Here is a 22,349-nt window from a genome sequence, read left to right as displayed (position 1 = left end):
CAAAAAGTGGGATTAGAAATAGTGGTATTCTGGAAAAAAAATTACAGCAGAAAAATTCAGGACATAATAATTGTTTTCAGGGTCTAAGTTTGAATTAATTACATGGCTGGTCTTTGAGATTTGGGTGAGACAGATTATTATCTCTAGGAACACAGAAGAAAAAATACAGAGCCAAAAAATTGGGGTTTGTTTTGTTTACTGTGGTGCTGTCCACAAGACTGCCTCAGTTCTCAGCAGCAGTACTGCCAGCCATGTAAATGTGAAATGCTGCTGTTTCAATTTCCAAAAGAAGATGCTCGTGTCCATGTAAACATATCGTATGTTATAGGGCTGGTTTTTCCAATGAGCTGCATTTATGTATTGTAACTTTTATGTAATGAGTTACCCTGGAAACACAATTAGGCAAATAGTGCTCATTCTTGCAGCCTTTCCCAGCAGATAATTAATCACTATGAGAGCTGGGCCCCCAGCTACATGCACAAGTGTATAGGGAATGTATAGGATAGTTTTTCACGGTCCAGCCTGAGGTGCTCAGCAAACTCTTACTATTTAGAAAAAGCTGCTTAATATAGGGTTTATTTCCTTTGAAAAACACATTTGGGCATCTGATGCTTTAAAGCTTTTTGCATGTTATTGCCTGTATGGAGTCATCGATTAATAGTTCATAAAAAGAAGATTAAAATGTAGCATGTTCTACAAGCTTCTGTCTGAAATGAATTAGTGACCATGGAGAAGGTGTTCTTGGTTGATGTTTCCCACTGTATGTTGTATGGTCTGCATTTTTAGGTGGTTTCTTTTACAGAATATAAAAATTTCAAGCAAAAAACAAACATTTTATTGATAAAATTTCTTTAGCTGTTTATATATATATATATATATATACATATATATAATTGGTCGGGGATTACCCTAAAAGTGCCATATTTCTTTAGTTCCTTGCTATTCTGAAGATTTTATTGGAAACTACTTGGGATTAGGGAAGGTAGAAAGCAATCCTAATTATCCAGGGTTAGGGGCAAATGAATTGTGAAGAAAGACTGATCAGGCATGGGCTATTCCCTGGGAGAGGGAGCACGAAGGGGGGTCCCCATAGAGTGCTGGAAGACCCTGAAAGAAATGTATTGATGTCAGTAAGCAGCTTGAGATAGTGACTAATTTGAAAACAAGAGGTCATTGACTGAAACTAAGGAGGAGACAAGCAGATAAGGAATTTGTGTGGCGTTTTTCCCACCATGGGTAGGTTAGGATATGGAAAAGTGAAAAAGCTGGGTTGTAGAAGCACTGTGCTGCTGCTTTGAAAGCAGCTGGGCACATGTTTGGAAAAGGAAGTTTATATGCAGAGAGTAAAACTGTTTCTTTTTCAGTAGCTAATCTCATGCAGCAGAGGAGTGTTCAATTGACCAGTGGTGGTCTTCTGGCTGTAAAGGGTACAATTTGGTGGCTAAAGTGTGGTTATTCCACAGTTTCTAGAGCTGGATCAGTTTAGTCACTTTTAAGGATAAACTCTGTTTAAAGAGTGAATCCGTAACAGTTGCATCTTTTATACAGGTCACTCCATGTACTGTCTTGTGAGAGCTTTACCACCTACGTGCAACGTAAAATGAATCTAATGCAAAATGGAGTTCTTACAATTTAATAGATTTATGTAGGCGAGCTACTTCTGTGTCTCCTGGAAAGAAAATGCATATTTTCCAAAGGGGACTTCAAGATTTTTTTTAAGGCCAAGTGAGACATGTACTCAAAAATGTCATTTTTGCAATAAGCATCTTAACTTTGTTTGTGTTTGATTCATCACATGGAGATCAAATGCCTTTCAGGTAATGTACCAAGAGTTTCTGGAAGAGATGCTAAAAGCAGCAAATTGTGTAAAACTCCATGGGAGCTGATCCTGGGCAGCATCTATTAGCAGGAAGCAACAGCACATTCACAATACTTGCTCTGTATGTGCTTTGTCTATATGTGTGCATCTGCACATGCACATGTAAGTTGAATTTAGATGCATGCACTGGTATTTTCTACAGTGACAATAGGTGATTATGGGATGTTTTACCCCATATGGAATAAAATGCATTAGCACCCATTTCTATAGCAGTTCTTGTGTAGTAATTTAGGCATATTCATTTTACTTTTAACTTCTGGAGAGGGTGGAGGAAATCTAATTGTAAAAGAGAAACAATTCCTATCATGTATAGAATGTGATGTGACAATTCTCACACACAGTGGAAGTGAGGAAGGATTGGTCCTCAAATTAGCATCCATTTGCATTCAGTTACAGTGAGTGGTTTATGCATGTTTTTTTCTGCATTGACAAAGGATATTAACTTAAAAACTGACATGTCAGCAGTGAATTTCTATCCCTGCAAGGCTGTTAAAATCAGTGTAAAACTTAGAAGCATTATTTCCCTGTATAATTTTTTAAAATATTAGATTGTACCTATGTCTTCCATCTGCAGTGTCACCTTCCTTTGGATTGTGTACTGACAAAGCCATATCACATTTGTACATTTATTACATGCAGTCTTAAAGTATTAATACAAAATGTGTAAACAATAACATGTTATGTAATGCATATATGTAATGTATACTCTATGTGCATGACTGTCACTATCATTTTAATTACTTCACTTTTATTACTTTAAGCACTCCCTTCTCCACTTACATGCTTGCTTTGCCCATTGGGTACTTTTGTTGAAGTTGTTTTGGTTTGGTTTTCTTTTTAATAAAGGTAATGAATTTTTAATTTGGGTTGTTAGGTGCATAGAAGCACAAACATATTTTGTCTGAAATTACAGACAGTTCACTGACTCAGGCATAGGCTGGGTCCATCCCTAGCTACACACACATGCACACAGATTTTTTTCATCTCAGAGAGTGAATAAGCTTATAATGAAAATGCCAACCTGAATACATTAATCTTTTTTGTTATCTTTAAAAGTGTACCCCTCACTAGGATTTTGCTGACGCTTTTCTCTTTCCACAAAAAGTGTCAAATGATCCTCCTGGCCAAGAGCAGAGCTGCAGCAGCAGACATCTGGATAGCTATAAATGAAAATTGCTTTTATTTTTGTAGTTTCTAGCTGATGGTCAGACCTCTTTTTTTTCTCTAATACTTACAAGTATTTTTTATTTAGTGGGCTCTTAGACAGTGCAAGTTGAAGGAAGAAAATACTCTTGCTTCTTTGCAGCAGAGCACTTTAAAAACAGCAGTTACTCACAGGACACATTTTTCACTTCCATGGCCTTCACTATACTGTACTGCTGGTTTATCTTTTCATTGTGGTTCCATATTGTCTTTCTTCTGTCATTTCCCTCAAAATCACCAGTGTGGAGGTAAGGAAAATAGGGAAGGCTACAGACACAAAGCACAGATCTCAAACACCGTAAGCTTTAGCAGATTCTAGCATTTGTGAGGCCAGAAGTGAAGAGCAGAAACTCAGCTCTTTTCAGCCCAGGTTCATTCCAGCTAACTTTAGGCACATAAAACATCCAGTGTTAAGCCTAACCTAACCTAGTTGTCTGAGTCTCCTCTGTCATCAAGGATCGATACACACCTCTGGAGGATAATTCTCAGGCAAATGAATTGCCCATCTGAGCTTACCCTCCCTCTCTTAGCTGTTGAGAGAGGAGATGACTAACTCCAATTCCAACTTCAAGGATGGCTGGAGTAGATGAGATGAGGTTGGGCCTTTGAGACCAAGCTAGTTAGTAAATATTACCAGTTTGCTATTAAAACTAATGGTCAGTGAAGAAGTGGTGTTACACTCCCCCTAGTTATGAGCCTTTTCTCTTTAATCAGATTGAGTTTGCCCCTCATATGGTGTGATTAAATGTTTTGCTGCAACATTAAGTACTCAATGGGGCAAACACTTGCTGGGGCAGCTACATGAGCCTTCCTTTAGAAGCTCTCAGTGGGAAGCTGGAGGCATGTAGGGCTTTAGGAGATTTGCAAATCTTCAGCATATCTGTGCTATGTCCAGCTACATTAGAGATTGGAAACAGCATGGCTGTGACAGTGTAATAGTCCATGAGTGCTGATTTACCCCCCTAACTCCCCAGAGAGCCCACGTCTGTCTCTATACACTATATCTATGGCAGACAGAAGTGTAGATGGGTATGTTTGTGTGTTAGGTGCCTGACAGACTGGGATCTATTTACTGACTGTCCTGTGATCTCTCTTAGTTCACTATCCCCTTGCTGTGGCAAAGCTGAATGCAGAACAGGGCCAGAAAATGCAGTGCCAAAGAAAGCCTCTTTGTGAGTTTCAGATGGGGAGGGAAGGAAGGCAGCCCAAAGCCGCTGCGCGTTTGCTCTGACCGTGACGCGCCACGTTAGACATGAGTCATGCAGCCATCACCCAAACATGACAAACACTTGTGTTCTTCCTAAACACAGGCACACTGTGATGAGACAGATTAGTGTCCTCACTGGCACTGTGTTGTTTCCCCTTATTTTCTTTCTCAAGTGTGTTTTTGCTGTTTCACGTTATGACACGTGTATCTTGCGGTGCCTGGGAATACTGAGCCGTGCAGGATCCGAGGCTAAAGGCTGCGATCAGCAGCATCCTGCAAACACTAATTGGCTCTTTTTCACCTTCTAGCAACAGCAGCATAAAGAAGTGTAGTAGGCACTGTTCCTTCAAGATTTTAACAAGCTAGTTTTTAATCTTAGCTAACAAGTCCCTTTGCCCTTCAAGGCCTAATTCAAAATCTATACAATATAATAAATATAAAAAGATGCATTAGGCAGGTAATATCTGACTAGAATGAAGCTGAATACTTTCTGCTACAAAAAGAAAGGTCATTTCTGTATTACTCTTAGTACTCTCTTTTTTTCTGTTGGGATAAATGTTTATCCCTACACTGATCATCATAATTTCCTGAAGGAGAAATGGTAAAGGTGCTAATAACCCCTCCTTTACAGCTGCTCAGCACAACTCCTACCTCATATATTCAGTATTGTGATCACTTTATGGTCAAGAAGAACAGAAAGAGAACTGAGAAAGGTGCAAAAGGTATTGAAAAAAAAAAAAAAAGAAAAAGGATCTATCTAGGTGTTCACCTCTCTAGTGTCCAAGTACCTTATAATCATTAATGGATTTGCTTTCATAACAACTCATTAGGTATGGGGGGAAAGGGTTCATTTTATAAATGATGGTGTGAAACATAGGGTGAATTTAATGATTTAGCCCAGGTAGCTAAATCATTTAGCAGGAAGTCAAAATCTCAGTCTGCAAGAGAACTGAAATCTATCTAAGCATAGCCCCTAATGACCAAGCCATCCTTTAGGAATCACACTAACAAATTTATATCCATTCTACAGAGTTATAATCATATCTTTTTGAGGTATATCTGGAAGTTTTTCCCAGCTAGAAAAATCCTTTTTAATTTAATATTTATGAGCAAAATGCATTTGTGAAACATTCACAAAGAAAATTCTTCAGTTTGGGCTATTTAAAAGGAAACCCCCCACAAATAACTGCTTTGATGAAGTATTTAAACATCATTTTATTTTTATAAATACACAGGAAATTCAGAGCATCTAGAATCTAAAATATTCCTTTTAAGACAGAGCTTTAATATAAAATTCTATCAGCCTCACAGAATCTACACTACACTTTTCATTAGTACTGAATAAAATAGAACATTTGAACTTGCTTTCAGTGTATGCTGAAGCCTGTTACATAAAAATCTCAAAGATTACCTCAATTAAGCTAAAACTTCTCATGCATTTATGTAAAAATGGTGCTTGTTCTTATAACTGAAAAAAAACAACCCAGCACATTTTCAGATACACAAACTCTATAGTTTGCTGAACCTGAAAAAAACTTTTTAATGATATGTCTTCATTTTTTCTTCCCAGCTGATCCATTTTAAGATGCTATTCTCTTGACAAACATTGTCATATTCCTGTGCCATCACAGTGACAGCAGTACTGCTACAATGTGGAAGGGACCATCCTCCACAGAGTGTTTCTCATGTGTCTTGTGCTTAGCAAAATAGGACCCCTGCCATGTCTAGGGCAATGAGAAGAGGAGGGAAGCTTTCATTATTATAGTCATAAAACTAACATTAGGTAATTCAGGGTGATTTTAAATATTGTGAGCGGCTGGTCACCTCATGGAGCCTATTGCAGCAGAATTAGGCTGGGTCGTTATTTATTGCATAGAAAAGAAAGAAAAGGGGAATTTACCCATGTTTTTATGACATGCTGGATCCTCCACTTACACAACTGTCTAAGGGCAAACACTTTAACCCCTTGAGATCTGCTAATCAGGAGCACCAGCTGTTAAGTGCCAGCGTGCATCCAGCATTCATGCCTGCGGGGAGAGAAAGGCTTGCAGAGGATATGACCCTAAACTTCAGAAACCTCTTCTCTCCTTGGGGGCAAAATATCATTCAGCTTGCATCTTCTCCTCTTTTCTTTTAGTTTATCCAGTTAATGTTCCTGATGTGGGTTGTTGTGCACTCACTGTGAATGCTTCAAGCCTTTAGGAAGATGATAGTTAATTACTGAAGTTAAAATCTGGCTTGCACTGGTGTGGAAGTGCTTTCAGAGGTATTTACTCAGCCAGCTCACTGAGCTGCTAGGGGCAGGGGAAGGCTGGCAGTATCTGGCTCACAGTGAATTACTGAAAATGTATGTTCTGTTTAAAAAAAAAATAGCACATTGCACAGTCATTTTTCCCAATACTGTTGGTACAATATTAGCTCAGTCTCACACTAAGTTACATTTGTATGTTCATTTAAAACAAGCAATGAAATCCGTTGTGAAAAAGCCTGTCACAAACACAACCCAAATTTATTCCTTGCAAAGTAAAATACAGCCAAAGGTGAAAAGACCATTCCTTATTTTTTAAATGCTTCTTTTATCGCTTTCTTTAACTTCTGAAACCAGTGGCAGACACATAAATATTGGTGGGAAGAAAAGATAGAAAATACTGTATTTTTGACATATTTTGTTTTCTTTTCCAAATGTCACTTGCTGTCCAGCCTAGTATTTTTAACTCTTCCTGTAGATTGTTATATGACAATAAATTGACATCTGCATCTATTACTGAACTTAATAGTTTAGAAGCCTAAGCGAAACACTTCTAATAATTGGATATCATTGGAATCTGGATCAAGCTCTTCTAGCTTTTGCTCTAAACCACTGCATCAAATTTAGTTTGTGTGGGTTTTCCAGATAAGCAGTGTTTCAAATGCCTTAGCAGTGTGTGGATATTTTGCAGCCATCTCAATTAGAGCATGATTTGACCCTAATGTCCTTAGATGCAATATTCCTCTTTCCTGATGTCATGTAGCATATGCTGTATTTTTTGTCACCTTAACTGGCTCAAAAGCATAAATAAATTGTTATTGGGTACTGTACAATCTAATGCCATATTGTCATATTCCCAAATGAAAGAGGAAGCCTCAGCATGGCAAAGAAATTGTTGAATTTGTGTCAGATTTCAGCAAAATAATTCCAAAGAGAGTTGAAGGTTCATGCTGCACTTAAACACTGAGCTCTTCTCACCTGTGAAGGCATGTTGGGTTCAGACCTCCCTTTGTGCCTTGAAAATCTCTGTCTGTGTCTGTCACCAGAAAACTTTTTACAGACTATTGCACACGCCAGTGGTAGTGAGCTGAATTTACATAATCCAGCAGCAGAGTATCCTAAGCTTGAATAGAAAAAAGCCCTCATCACAAAATGAGATTTAATAGAGGACTAGCAATATATATTTAAACTCATTTGTTTTAGCCACAATAAGGGAATAGATGCAGAGTATGTAGATGCAGAGGAGGAAGAGAGGCTTACACATGCAGAGAGAACAAGTCATGCTGGCTTTTTCCTATACCATTGATTTCATCTCCTGTCCTGTGAATTTTCTTGTTCCAAGGTGTTTTTCTTCTGAAACAGTGTCCTGTCTTTGCAGCCCTAAGTTTCATTGATCATTCTCTCCAGGCACTCACATATTTCCCATCACCATAGTATCCAAGGCATTCAGAGGTGGAAACAAACCAATGTAGCAAACCAATCCTTGTCTCTGCTTTGGATTGCCTCTAATGCCTTGGCATCTCAACAAGACACTTGATTTGCTCTGCTTTTCCTTAAATTACCTATGGCTGAGGACATCTGAAATGCTTTTGGGTGAGCTTCTGATCACAACACATGGGCTAGGGACACTAGTGAGTAAAGACTGATGTTTTAGGGACTTTACTGACAAAACACTTCAGAACAAGCTTCCCCTTAAGCACACCAGCCCACTAAGACTGTTCTCATGTTCCAGTGCATGCATATGCTTTGGTGTTTTGCTAAATCAGGATTTTTTAATCAAGTGTTGTTCATACTATTAGTCATGTCATTCCCTTAATGATGACAAAAAAGCAAACGTCAGTTCACTAGTAAATGCTGCAGTCTGCATCACAGAAATGGAGGAATTAACTCTTTCAAAAACTAAGAAGCCTGTCTGGCCACTAAAGAGTGTAACAATTTTCTCTTTTTGTTCTGAGGGTTGAGTATTTTCAAATAAAGATCATCCCTCAGTGGTGAGGGGACAGAGATGTTACACTCATGGGCACTTGAGCCTGCCAGCTGCAGTGGAGGATCTCTGGGTTCATCTTTGCAGCATACACCTGGGAAGCTCAGAACTGTGGACAGCCTTGTTCATAGATAGCAGTGTCTTAAATATTTCTCAGATTTTAATTTCTGAAAGGAGAATTCCTCTTATTTTAAACCAAGATGCTGCTGGAATATTTTGTTTCCTGGAAATCAAGTGAGGCTACAAGTGAGGCTGTAAAGCATGTGCAGCACTCACATAGCTCTGCTTCCATCCACAGCTGTGGTGGAACAGGAAAACCCCACAACATTGCACATGTGTGTGTGAGATTAAACACTGAAGAGAGCTACTGTGTTTTACCATTGTTGGGGTTTGTGAAGAGGGTACCTTTAGTGATGCTTTCCAGGTGAATTGCCACTGCAAAACCTGCAACAGATTTAAGGTATAATTACTGTCAGTGTTATCAGACTTTACAGTGTATGTAAGTATTGCTTTGCTCTGTTGTAAGGAGATTTGAGGGGTTTTAATTTTCAAATAAAACCTTCTATTTTTTTTCAAAGCTCATCCCTGTAAATCCTGGGGAGGGATGGGGAGCAAAAGGCATGCAATGCCCCAACCCATGGTAATTAGCAAAACTGTCTACCATTTCTTAGTTGTCACTATTATATTTACTGAAATAATTCATTCATTTTCTAATACAACTGAAGAACATATTTTCATTTATTTGAAGAACATACTCCAAATAAATTATTCCTGTAGACTTTATGATATTTTTAAATGTAATTTCATATATTTTATCAGGGAAAACAAATGAAATCATTCACTATTCATTGCTTTTCTGAATTTTTTTAAAAGATGGTGCTGAGCTATAAAGTTGAGTTGGGTAAATGAGGAGGTGCATGATGTTTGCATTGATATGAGCCCAACTACAGGTAGACAAGCCCTTAAATTACAAGAGTTGTAGAAAAAGTGGTAAGTGTTGGGTCCAGATCCAGTCGAGGGAACTCAACAAGTGTGTGTTCTAGATGTGCAGAAGTTACATTGCAGCAGCAGTGCTCTAGTGCATGGCCCAGGTTGGCCACTGAAACCCCTGTGAATATTTGGGGATATTTAAATGCCTCCAGAAGGAAGTCCTAGATTGGCAGGGGGTGGCTCGGGAAGTTTTTAGGACCAGGCAACTGGAAGCAGTTGACAAATCTTCTTCAGAGCCCACCACTGAGTATCCCTTAAAACAGAGCAGATTCCAGAATTGTGGCCAATCCCTGCCCTTGATAAACCATCCAATGGCAAAAGTGAATGTACAGAAAAGGAGGGACCTGAGGTCAACACATTTCCAAGCTCCTGTAGCTGTGGGCCCACATCAGCCCCAGGAGGATGAACAGCCACCCAGGGCAGTAGGACACAGGGGAGCAGGGATGGGGTGGTTACACTTGCATTAGGATGACCCTCTGCCCATCTGCCTGGTGCTTTGGCACCATGAGATGTTCTTGCAAGATGCAGAAGGGAGAAGATACAAGAAAGCCAAATTCTGCATGTGACCTTTTCACCTCAGAGGATTTCCAGCCAGGCTTCTATTCTTGAAGCTCATACAGGAAGGACCAAAATTCTGATTCCCTCTCAATCCCTTCCTAAAACATCGGATTAGGCACTTAAGGAAAATGAGAAGGGTGGTCTTGAAATATCAGCACTGGAGGAGATTGAGGAGAAAATCAGCATCTCCCTATCCCCTTCAGTTCTGTAATCTTTGTGGATTATAAGAAAGGGAAGGGGCTCAAGTACTTGCTTTGATCTCCATAGTTCTTGTATTGAAGAGAAGCTCCTCCATGTGTGTGGGGCAGGGAGCCAGCCCCAGCCAGGCTGTCTGTGCCTGTTTCACCTGCCCTGTGCTACCCACGGCTGCAGGGCAGCTGTGTCCAGACACCCAGAGTGGAGCCCAAATGCCACAGACTGGCCAGGTGAAACAGTGACCACACAGCAAATTGGTCTGACAGGTCCTGAGCTAGGAACCACAGACAGGTTTTCTGGATGTCAGCTGCAGGTGACAAAAGGTCACCTAAATCTTGGTTTTACAGCATTAATCTTTGTGTGGTTCAGGCCCTTAATTCAGTGCATGCTCTTAGAAGTGACAAAGGGGATGCTCAGTGGTATTGCCATGACAGATCCTCAGGTTCCACAAAATATATTCTGCTCTGGTGCAGAGACATTTTTAAGAATTTGTTTTTCTCTGGCTTCTCTTGAATTAATGTTAGTAAAAGGTGCCCCAACCTCTTATTTTTCTATATGAAGACAAAAATTGCAGCTGCCTGCCAAGTCTGCTGAGAGATGGATGTAATAATTTTCAATTGGACTGTTAGCCCAAAGGGAACCCGATAGCAAGAGATTGACAGATGCAGCATGGATTATCTTGTGCTCTGAACTCAGCCCAATTTGTGGTTTGTTGCAGGTGCTAAAGAGATTGATATTGCTGCTACCCTGGAGCACTTGAGGGACCAGAGACCAGGCATGGTCCAGACAAAGGTACTGTCAATAAATCCACTGGGATTTTAAATACATTAAAGGTCTTTCACAGTAGTTGTTTTCATGACAGAAGAGAAAGGGTATGACCTAATTTAACGCAGGTCGCTTGCTGATTACTCTGTTTGGCTCCCTCCCAACTGAGGTTTATTTATGCTGAAGATTTATCTAGGTTACTTTCTTTGGTGTTTACTGTTCTTTCTTGTAACATCTCCAGCATCTATCTTGATTACCATATATGAAGGGCAGTCAAGACAACAATCTATAGCCTGCTAAAGAAAATGTGCATTTGAAAGAATGTTCTTGCTTTCATCCTGAACTATGGATTATTTTCTTAGAGTATCTGTGCTTAACTGTGCTTGTAATATTTTTTTAAAGCTTCTACTCATTAAAGAGAATGTAAGTGCTGCATTTGATATTTTTTTCTGAAAAAAAAAGAACTCAGAAATGTTGAATTAAAGGAAATAAAGTTTTGCAGGGAATCAAGTAATTTTTAGTATCTTTGAATGAAGGAGCTTGCATCAGCCTTTATGGATGTAACATGGCAACTATATTTTCACACTTTGGTGAGATGAATGCCTTACTCTCAAATTCCTGTCAGTTGTAATAGTTTTGACATTTTTCTACAATGTAAAACTTTTAAACATAGTAGCTGATTGTGCAATTCTAGTCCCTTAAATTAGAAATGAAGTTTTCTGTTATTAACAATTCCAGTGATGTATGGAATGATATTGTGGGATATGTGCTGCAAGTTAAGAGCTGCAAATATGACAGTAAAAAACTCTTTCCTGGTATGAAGGTGAAATAAATCAGTTTATGGCCTTATAAAATATCAAATGATAGTTATAGTCCCAAACTGAGCAACAAGAGCAATGTGACAGCACTGGGTCTTGGCCAGGCTGGAGCTGATAGGAAATTCTGCAGTGTTTAGGGAGCTGAAAATGCTGAGGGGCAAAGGTGAAATAAATATGTGTTGCAGGAATCATTGGTTCATCATTTTTCCTGAATCTCTTCCCAATTATGTTATTTCCCACTAATATTAGGGGAAAGCACTGCTGAAGAACAGCTTGGGGAGTGTTAATTATTATTTATCAATTAAGTAAATGCTTGAAAAATAAAGATGAGCCAGTCAAAACTAACTAATCTTTATCTGCAATGAAGACATAAAATTGCACAAGTCTTTCTTCTGCTTTGATTGTTCCAACTGGAACAAAAGGCAAATAGCACACAGTATCCAATGCCATATATATTTACTCTGAGGTAAGATGCAAATCCTGGACTACTCTGCAAATGCATTCAAAATATGTAGCAGCTCTGTGGCAACATAGAGCTCAGATTCCAGTTTCCTTTTCAGGGCAGAGAAATTATGGCTTGTTGCCTTCAACAGAAGGAAAATCATCGCTCCTGAAGGAAAGAATGAGGTTATGTGAACAACTTCTCCTACTTAGCTCAGCAGCAGTTACCTGAGTTCCATGAAAATCTCCCTCTAGACATGTTTTTTCCCTCCAAACGTTTGTCTGGAAGAGCTTCAGAAAACAAATGTACCCTGTGTTTTCCATCCAGGATGAAAAATTTTCTCAGGATATTGCTTATCTCTCCTCTTGCTCCTTCTTCCATCATTGTCATTTTCTCAAAACCACCCAAATCACTTATTCAAGCTAATGTCTTGCAAATTATAAATATCTGGTTACATGCTAGCAATGCATGATCCCCAGAGAATTTTTCTGATGGATTTAAACAAACCCCTGTGCTTTCCCAGCTGAATACAAATGAGGAATATTAGACTCTTGGAGTAATTTAAAACGATGGATTAAAAGTCAGGTTAGAAATGCCAATTACAGAATATCCCTAGGCAAAATAAACACCAACTTCCTTCAGCAATGTTATTTTGTTTCCAGCAGGCAGCGCTCCACCTTTCCAACAGGCATGGCAAAGATTTCTTTGCAGCATTTTGTCTTCTGGAAGGGATCTTTAATTCAGAAGCACTGTATATAATAAATTGTAATGAAATTATCATAACCACATTCTGCATTTCTGAGAAGCATAATGGAGGGTTTGTGGGTTTTTTGGATTTTTTTTTTTTTTTTGCAGGGGAATTGTAAAACAGAATTGATATGTCACATATGAGAGGAAAAAGTAATGAAGGAGGAAGTGTATTGTCTGTGATGGGAAAAAGATATATTTCTTATTTTTCCTGTCTCCTCTATCCTCTCACAATCTATAATAGTAGATAGATTCCTTACTGTGTTATATATGCTACATGAACTCACTGTTTCCCTGGGAATTTTTATCTGTAGACTTAATGAAACATAGCCATAGTAACTTTTTATTAAGTATATTCTATTTTTAGAGCAGAATTTTTAGAATCTATTTTTTAATAATTACATTCTATTTATTAAGTATATTGTCACCTCTGCATTATAGGTAAACTGACACCACAGAATGCCTGTCCAGCTCTGTTTTCTAGGCAAAACTAGATGTTAAAATTCATCTCCAGGCAGAGATGAATTGTATATGCAAATAGAATATGTGAATGGCAGTGTAGCTGTACAAAACAACAAACTGATCTCCTTAAAAATTACTGACATTAATTTGCTCTAACTGCAGTTGTCCTCATGGAGAAGTGTGGAAGGTGTGGGAAGGCTTTTCCTGGGAGGGTGGGGATGCCCACCAGTGGAAGCTGCCCTCCCTGCCTTTCACCTGGGTGTGTCATGCAGAAGGATGCAGGGGAAGAGCTCAGCTGGCCATCCCTAACAGGCCATGTCCCCACACAGCTCGTGTCTGCTCTCCTGTCCCTTCACTGCAGTCAGTTCTGAGCTCTGGCTGTGCAGATCATACCCTGTGAATTGTTTTGCTCAGTCACTGAGGTCACCCTGCCTGTTGCTCAGTCCCTGGGTGAGGCAGACACTCTTCCTCAGGCTTTTTGAGCTGCTACAAGCACCCAGTTTGGTTCTGCCCCAAAATGGCCCAAATTTGCCCTCTCTGACCCTGCTGCTCTCCAGCTTCTCTCACGCTCATTGTGCTCCAGGTAAATACAACTGATGCTCCTGGATGGCCCCCAGCATTCCCAGTGTTTCCTTTAATTGCAGAGCCCTTAGACAGTGCAGGGAGCCTTAGGCAATCATGCCCACCATTTTCAGTGCCTACTGAGGATGAGTCCTTCCCTTTAGGGTGAATTGATGTCTGATTAAAAGCTGTTGGCTGCAGTCCAGCAAGTGTACATGGATGCCACTTTGACAGCACCAAGCAGACAGCAAAATTCTTGAATGGCAGTGTCGCTGAGAAATTATTCTGAGTTTTATTCTGCTTTTTCTGCTCTGGCACTGTGCCCATCATTGGTTCTCTGAAGCATCTCCACATGGGAGCTGACTGCAGTTGGGTAAGACAAGGCAGAGAAGACTGGCACTGGATTGCAGGAATTAAGAGTCAGCTGCCTTTCTGAACTTTGAGTTGTACATCTGTAGTTTGTTCTCTCATCCTCCCTGTACATTTCTGCAGTAAAATGAAACACTGTGGAAAATTAATGTTATTGGTTCAATGATCACTTTTGGGGGTGGCTGTGTTCTGTAACCGTCCCACACAGCCTCTGGCAGCACCAACTGAGATGCCAGAGGTACAGACCTCCAGTTTTCTAATGGGACACACAGACAGTATCCCAGCAGTGATCTTGGGATGCTTTGCAGGGTGCATCTCAAACCTGCATCCTCAGAGTTGATTCTTCAGCAGCTCTTGACCCCAGTTGGCTTAAACCTCTGGAGTACTTCCAGAAAATCCATTAATTTCTCCACAGTCCTTATCAGGTGCCTTTGATTTGCCTATATTTCGAGAAAACTTTCCACTGGAAAGTTTCAAACTCCAAATCAGCCAGTCAGTTATTTCAGTAAGCTAAATTACTGAGAAAAAAAATCACTTGCTTGGAAAATATAACACCTGTTAACCTTGAGGATTTAAAACTGCTTTGTCCTTCTGTAGGACTGCACAGTTCAGGAATATGTTAGGGTTGCACTCTGAAGAAGTAGCCATTCGTGGCTGTGTCCTTCACACCTCTGCCAACCCAGCACAGAAGCTGGTAAATCATTTGGGTGTTGAGGTTACAGTAAAATAATAGCAGAGAAAAGCCTTCCCAAGTATGTCTTAACAAAATTTAGTAATTTGTGAGTGTGGAAAGGACATTAAAAAGAGAGGTTTAAAAAGATCAATGACAGGTATGCCAAAAACCAGATATTGTTCTGTATAATAGATATCAGGGGAGAAGATACTTATTTTAGATTCTTTCAACGAGAAACAGTCCTGAGAAAAGCCAAAGTCTGTGCTTTACAGCGTCTCACTTACTTCATATTTCAGTAATGTACTGAGTTCCCATCTCTGTGTCAGAAGGAAATGGCTGGTGATCAGCTACTCCCAAACCCTTCTGACCATGCAATGGCAATAAATCATCATGTCCCAATAGCTTGGGTTCTGCCACTAACATTTTCCTCCATTAAAATGACTCCAGCTTCGAGATGCTGTCAAACATATGACATCAATAATCCAAGAACATTTTGTTCCTTTCCATTGCAGTGTACAGTTCATCCTGCATATTCATATTTTTAACAATGTCTTGAGGAGGTTCAGCTGCAGAACAGAGCACCAGGCTTTGTGGGAAGTGTTTTGTTTTATTATTCAGGGTGTGCGTTTGTTCTCTCCGCAGGAGCAGTTTGAGTTTGCTCTGACAGCGGTGGCAGAGGAAGTGAATGCAATACTCAAGGCCCTTCCCCAGTGAGCAGCTCAGTCTCCTGAAGGTTCCTGCAGAATCCATCCCTCGTTTTCCTCATCCTCAGTCCCTGTGAATGTTCTTGGAAACCGTGACCTGACCTTAACTGTGTACCTTCTGTTGTAACCACATAGTGATAGGGTCCTTACAAACTGCTTTAGCTGGTAAAAGTTCAACAGTTAAAATGCGTATTCTGTTTTTTTGGGGTTTAAACAAAATTTTTATAGTACATCAAAGCCTCGGATTAAGTGACAGAACAATCCATCTAATTCCTCCTACATCCTCGAAGCCCTGAATGTCACACTTTGAAAGCACACATTCATGTTCTTAATAGCAAATATACAATATTGTGGGTAATTAGTGCAGTCAATATAGTCTCAGAAAACAGTGTTCTGTTATATTTTGTAACTTCTCAAAGGCTGAAAAAGAGTGGGGGCCTAAAGAGGATGGTGATTGTTCCCATACAGTGCCAAGCTGGAGCATGAAACTGCTGTGGGTGTGAGCAAACACAGGTCCAGGCTCTGGCAAGGAGAGCTTGCACCTTCTCATGCCAGGCTTTGGCAAGCAAATGTTTTCTTAACTGTTGTTCACTTTTCAGCTTTGTGCCATGAGAGGAAGAAAGTCTGAACTTTGAATAAAAGAGGCTTGCATGGTTGTTGCAACTGGGGAGAAAACATGTTGGTCACATTTATGGAAAGCCAGGGATAATGAGCACAACTCTGGCCATGTACCTGGCACTGACAGCACAGAAAAGGAGAGCACAGGCTCCCCTCAAATGATGGGAAAGGTCCTGTCAGCAGTCAGGTAATTGTCTGGAGCTGTTATGGAAAGAGATTGTTGGTTTTATGGGATTACTGAGGAAGAAAATGGGATTCTCCCCTTTATACCTTTGCATTTCCCTCTGTAAAGCTCCGCTGTGCCATCCTTTGTAGCTAGGAAAGTGTATTTCTGTAAAAGCCTGGCTGAAGAAGAAATCTCCAATCTGCATTTTATGACTCTCATCGAGTCTGTCTGATCCAGGCATTTGTTGCAGCTTTCTGCAGAGGCTTTGCTCACTCCTTGTTCTGCAGGACACCTATTTGAACTGAGCACGAAGGGGTAAAGCAGCACAAAGATTTAACTTCAGAGATTCATGTGTTCTCAAAAGCCTAATGCCTACTGTTGCAAAGTAATGGTAAAATATGTCTGTAAATGGTTTGGATATGCAATCTTGCTTCTGTGATTTCACAGGTTCAGTTGTGGCACTTTTCTAAAGGAATTTACATTATTGATAGAAAGTACTCTGATATGTTTGAATGAAGGGTCTGAGAGTAAAATTATTGAAGGTACCTAAGTGATCTAGGCTATTAATTTCATTTTCAAAAGTGAATATGTGGATGCTTTTTCATCTGCTATCCTACATCTCCATGATGTAAGAATCTGGGGTGCTTTTTTCCCAAAATCTTATGAGTATTGTGTGCTTGAAACCATATTAGGCTAATTGTTTAACTTCAACACTGGAAAATATATCATTGAATTTAATTTGGGAAGGGGAGCTTTCATAAACTTCTAATCAGTGAAATGTTAAAAATAACAGTATCATACAGTTTTGCTGGCACAGAGGTGATGAGCATCAATCAAAATCAACCACGTTGCAATTTTGTGTTGTAGGTGTGGATATTGGTGATTTCTTCTTTTTAGCAATTAAAGAGGTCCTAAAAAAAAAAAAAAAAAAAAAAAAAAAAAGCAGAAGGCTTGTTACTTTTTGCCATACATTTTTGTATGCTTTACTTGATATATACTGTTGCCTAATTTGTGCATCCCATTACTACAGCAGTGCAGAGCAGTTACTGCAGATGCCATCATCCTCTTAAGTACACATACTGTACATTAAGCCACATGTTTATTTTATGGCCTAAGCATTTTAGAGCTTTCCTAGCAATAACTAAAAAAACTAATGGAGTATAAATGAGAAAATTGCCTTTTTCATTTGATAATTTAGGTTTACCGGGATTCTTTTATTACTTTAGCTAACACAAAATTTCAGATCAGGGCATATGAGATCAGTTTGAGCTGTATCAGCAAGTGTTTGAAGTAGATTTACTGTGAGCCATGTACTGCAGCTTTCTGAAAATACAGGTGTATGCAAACAAACTGTCCAAAGAATCAAAACTGGGGCATCCTAAGCCAAGCCCTCTCTCTGATTACTGGGTGGAATTATTTTCCAGAGTTAGATGCTGTGCCACCTCCCACTGCCAATGGGCTAAGGGGGTTTTACCACAGATTTCTGCCCTGGGATTCATTAGTGTTTGCCTCCTGACTGTCCCTGTGCATACCACCAACATGACTGACGAGCCTTTCGTTGCACTTCAGGAATATTTTTTAATTGTTCTTTTGCAAATATTTGCATTTCATAATAGCAATTTCAGGGTGATCCCTATTAATTCACAAGCAGCTGAGTGTGGGACTTCATGCTTCAGAGTTTATTTAGCGTAGATTAGAGGGCATTAATCTTCCCCAAGGCTAATGGGGCAGGAATGTATTGTTTTACTCATCCTTGTAGAGCAGTTTACACAACAGAAAGATGCAGTTTTACTCAGAGGGTTAGAGTATCTCCCACTGACTGTCATCGACAATCCTGTTATTTCAGCCATGTTTTGTACAGTTCTTCCACAAAGAGGTGCAAGGCTTATTCTGTTGACTGTAAACAACCACACAGAATATTTCATCTGTGCATAGCACACTGTTCACACCTCTCAATAAATGCCCTGCTTCTGGGGGTGATAATCTGCTGCAGGGTCAATTAGTGAAACGCAGGTTTCAGGTGCACCAGGGCAATCTGGAGGGATCTGACTGTCCATTTCCCAGGAAGATGCCAAAGCCATGGATGAAGCCACAGAGATGGATTTGCCATGCAGGGCAGGTATTTATTTTCACTGAAGTTAACTTAATCCTTGTGATCTGGTGAAGGATGTTATTCGGGCCAGCCCCCAGTCACTTGCACTAGACGTGGGATGCTCCCCATGTTCACTGTCAGGGTGAGCTGAGCTTCTGCCTGAAGACCAGGATCACCTGAGAGCTCAAAGTCAATGAGACCCACCACCCTTCTCTGTTCAATTTTCTGCTGATTTTTAGTAAACTCATTGCCATTGGAGCTGGGGCTGGTGCCTGACTTGGCCACAAACAGCATGTGTTTAATATTGGACACACTCACATTCTAGACAAACGGAGTGTACAGGTTCTGTTTGTGTGCTTGAGTCTTTAAATTGCATTTTAGAGGGCAACCTGAGGGAGGGCAATTTAACCCCACTGTTCCTCACTGGTCAGAGGCAGAAATCCCTGTTGTCCCACAGGCAGCACACAGAGCTGCTGTCCCTGAGCAGGGACCTGAGCAGAGCCCTGCTGATGCAGTCAGTGTGTCCAGACAGGAGGGACAGAAAGGTGGATGATACCAGAGTTGATATTTCACAGGAGTAAAAGCACAGTTGCTCCCTCCAGCCTTTGCCCTTGCCATGACACAGACTGGGACTTAGAGGAATGGAAAGGCAGGACAGCCCCATTCCCCAAATCCCAGATCCCTAAGGTTCAGCCTGAGGCACAGGGCTGAACAGCAGTGTGGGGTTTGCTGTTGGCTTCAGGTGTTCAGGTGTGACCTGTAACCATTGCTGTTGGCCACTGCCATGGGACCTGCTGCAGCCCAGGTAAGTCCCATCCCAGTGGAAGTCCCTGGCCAGGAATGAATTTCAGCAGAAAATCACAAATCCAGATCTCAACCCAGTAGCAAAACAAGCCAGATTATTTTTATAGAAGCTACTAAATGTTTAACACATTTCAAAATATTTTTAGAATCTACACCCATGACTAAACCTTGTCCCTGTCTCCAGCATGCATGCAGAACCAATCCCCATCCATTCCCAGGGGAATGACAGCTATAGTACCTGTAAGGAGTTCATGCTTTATTAGTCAAGTGGAACATTAATAAAACCTGGCCCACTTCATAATTTCCAGAATAGTCATTAATTAAAAAAAACCTGTTTATTGGAACAGAAAACAAGAATTTGATTAGCTTTGTTACAGAACAATAGCTCTCCTCATTTTTATTCTGCATATTTTATTCTTTCTTTAGAAAATTCTCTTAAGAAGCATTTGAGATAATTCGCTTTTTAAAACTGTACAGTTTCTATGGTTTTGCTTTTTAAATGAGAGTACACTTTGTAGATTTGATTATTATATTTTTCTGTTAATATTACATTGGGCATTACAAAAGCATTCCCCACCACAGTGAAAAGAAAGTGATCCTGTTGGTTTATTGTAAAAGAAAAAAAAATAATTAAAACAAAATTGCAGAGCTGTGGCATACTCAGTCCAATTAGAGCATGACTCTTTACTACTTTTCATTTACCACATGAGAAAAAAAATAGTTACACCAGCAAGATTTCATTTGAAGCTGTTCATGCATGCTGTTTGTACTGTATTTGATGGCATAATATTGTTTTGTTTACAACCTTTTCTTTCTCGTCATTCTATTATATTCTTTATATGTATATAGTTTAAAAAAAAAGATTATACAAAGTATTTTGTTCTACCTCTGTAAAGATCATATTTGTGAATAAAGTCACGTTGTCTGTGCAGTATGGTATTGTGAATACAGCATTAAAAGCTGGTGCTTTGCTTTTATTTGGGGGTGGGAGTGGTGCTGATGTCTCCTGCTGGGGGTGGGGGGTCTGACTATCCAAGGTGGGAACAGGAGGCTCACAGGGAGGGGCACAAATGCCCTGCTGGTGGCTTGGATATGCACATTTCATCTGCTCTGAACAGAGATTGCAGCCAGCTCTGGCTCAGGTGTATGGCCCTTAGTACTGCACCTTACAGGATTTTGATTGAGATGGATTTCTGTGTTCAGGCCAAAAAGAATCACAAAGTTACAGGGACCCTCCTTGTACTGCCAGGAAGTGGAAAAAAAAAATCACCTAGAACTTGTGCCACAAAGTGTACAAGTTAACAAGGAAATTAAATGGAACCTGCTTTCAGGAAAATTAAAGGCAGGAAAATGTTTTTGGGAAGCTGGTGGATCAGACCATCAGAAAATGGCCAAGGATTTATAGTTTTAAAATAGTAGAAGTTCATAGGAGTATTTGAACAGGTAATGGAAACTTCTCACTGTTACATCAAATAAGGTTATGAGAAATAAAGTATAAGGTTGCCACACAAATACAGCATTCAATAAAGGGTCTTTTTCCTGGTGTAAAGGAAGTAATTTTCCCATAAGCACTGTTCATGATATGAAGGTTTTGGATCTTCCCATTAAATACTTACTGTCAGCTGTCAGAGCAGTCTTTGGGTTTGGACAGCCCTGGTATGGCAGTTTCCATGGTCCTGTGTTATGTGTTGAAATTTCACTTGTGTTTTGAAGAAGACTTAAAATATGCTTTCCACTTTCTGGAAATCACTAGAAAAATGTAAACAGAAACCTAAAGTGGTCCTGGTCCAGCTTGCTTCCTTCCCATTAGAATAATCACATTTTACATTCTTTAACCTTGTTTATGTAGTTGCATGTTTTAATATCTATGCCTTTCTCAGTGTAAGAAGGTGACTTTCATCTTGGAAGCAAAATATATGCACCATTACAGCTATTTTCCTGTTGGTGTAATTTAGGAGGTCTTTCATCTCCAAGACAGCTTTCTGAAAACTCCAGTAACATCCGATGGAGGACAAAAAGAGAAATGTGTTTAACTGTATAAATACTGGAGCATTGTGAATCTTCTAGATGAAACCAAAGCCACCAGTTGTGCATCTTTCATTCATGCAGGCAGTGCTGTGCTGGCCTCACACTGCACAGGTGCACACAGCTGTAAAAACAAGTGGGATGGGACTGATATTCCTGCTTTTGGATGCTGAGCAAAGAACTGCACAGCCACAGGGAGGGGTATCTAGGCTGGGTTTATGTGTACTTGAAACAACTGAGTCCTTGGGCAAACTCTTCTTAAGTCAAAAATTAATTTCTCCCCTTGAGAGTGCACCAGTTAACCCCCCACATGCAGGAAATCAGCAATACAGATAAAAGATTCAGTGTGGCTGACCAGTCTGGGAATTCAGACTTTGTAAGGCTTGGGCTATTTGGCTGATATTCTGTTAATGTTACATTGCACTGCCCCAGAGTTTTCCTGCAGTAGCTTTGGTCACACTTCTCAAAGATACAGGAATGTGTTGCTCCCATCATTTCCAGCATATAGTACAGGTGGGATTCATCTTAACCAGCCACTGAGCAGCATTTCATGAACTTCCACAAACCACCCACTCATCATAAGCTTCCTCTGTGGTCAATAAAGGAAAACAGAGCATTTTTAGAGTGGGAATTACCTGGTTTGGCTTCCACTTCACCATGAGGTGATTCATCCTATTCACCCCATACCCTGAAACAGGGAATATCAAAATTTTGCTATGTGCTAAGTACAAAAGCATTTCCGTTCTATACTGTAAACCTATTCCCTCAAAACTGCATTGGATCACTTGTCAGAAAAAGTGAAGTGATTTCTGGTTTTATAGACCTTGAATTTATAGACA

General features: G+C 40.0%; 1 protein-coding gene across 1 annotated transcript in view; it reads left to right on the top strand.

The window, feature by feature from the left end:
• Positions 1-20,431, top strand: part of PTPRN2 (protein tyrosine phosphatase receptor type N2) — a 636,567-nt gene extending 616,136 nt beyond the window's left edge. The window contains exons 22-23 of the mRNA XM_063183049.1: positions 10,983-11,056; positions 15,744-20,431. Coding sequence (XP_063039119.1) covers positions 10,983-11,056; positions 15,744-15,815 — 146 coding nt within the window. The 3' untranslated portion in view covers positions 15,816-20,431. The remainder of the gene's footprint in view (positions 1-10,982; positions 11,057-15,743) is intronic.
• Positions 20,432-22,349: the final 1,918 nt, after the last annotated feature.

This window comes from Melospiza melodia, chromosome 1 (assembly GCF_035770615.1).
Source record: "Melospiza melodia melodia isolate bMelMel2 chromosome 1, bMelMel2.pri, whole genome shotgun sequence".
NCBI classification, from domain to species: domain Eukaryota; kingdom Metazoa; phylum Chordata; class Aves; order Passeriformes; family Passerellidae; genus Melospiza; species Melospiza melodia.
Note: the sequence above shows the minus strand (reverse complement) of the source record. Positions and strands in the feature narration are given on the sequence as shown.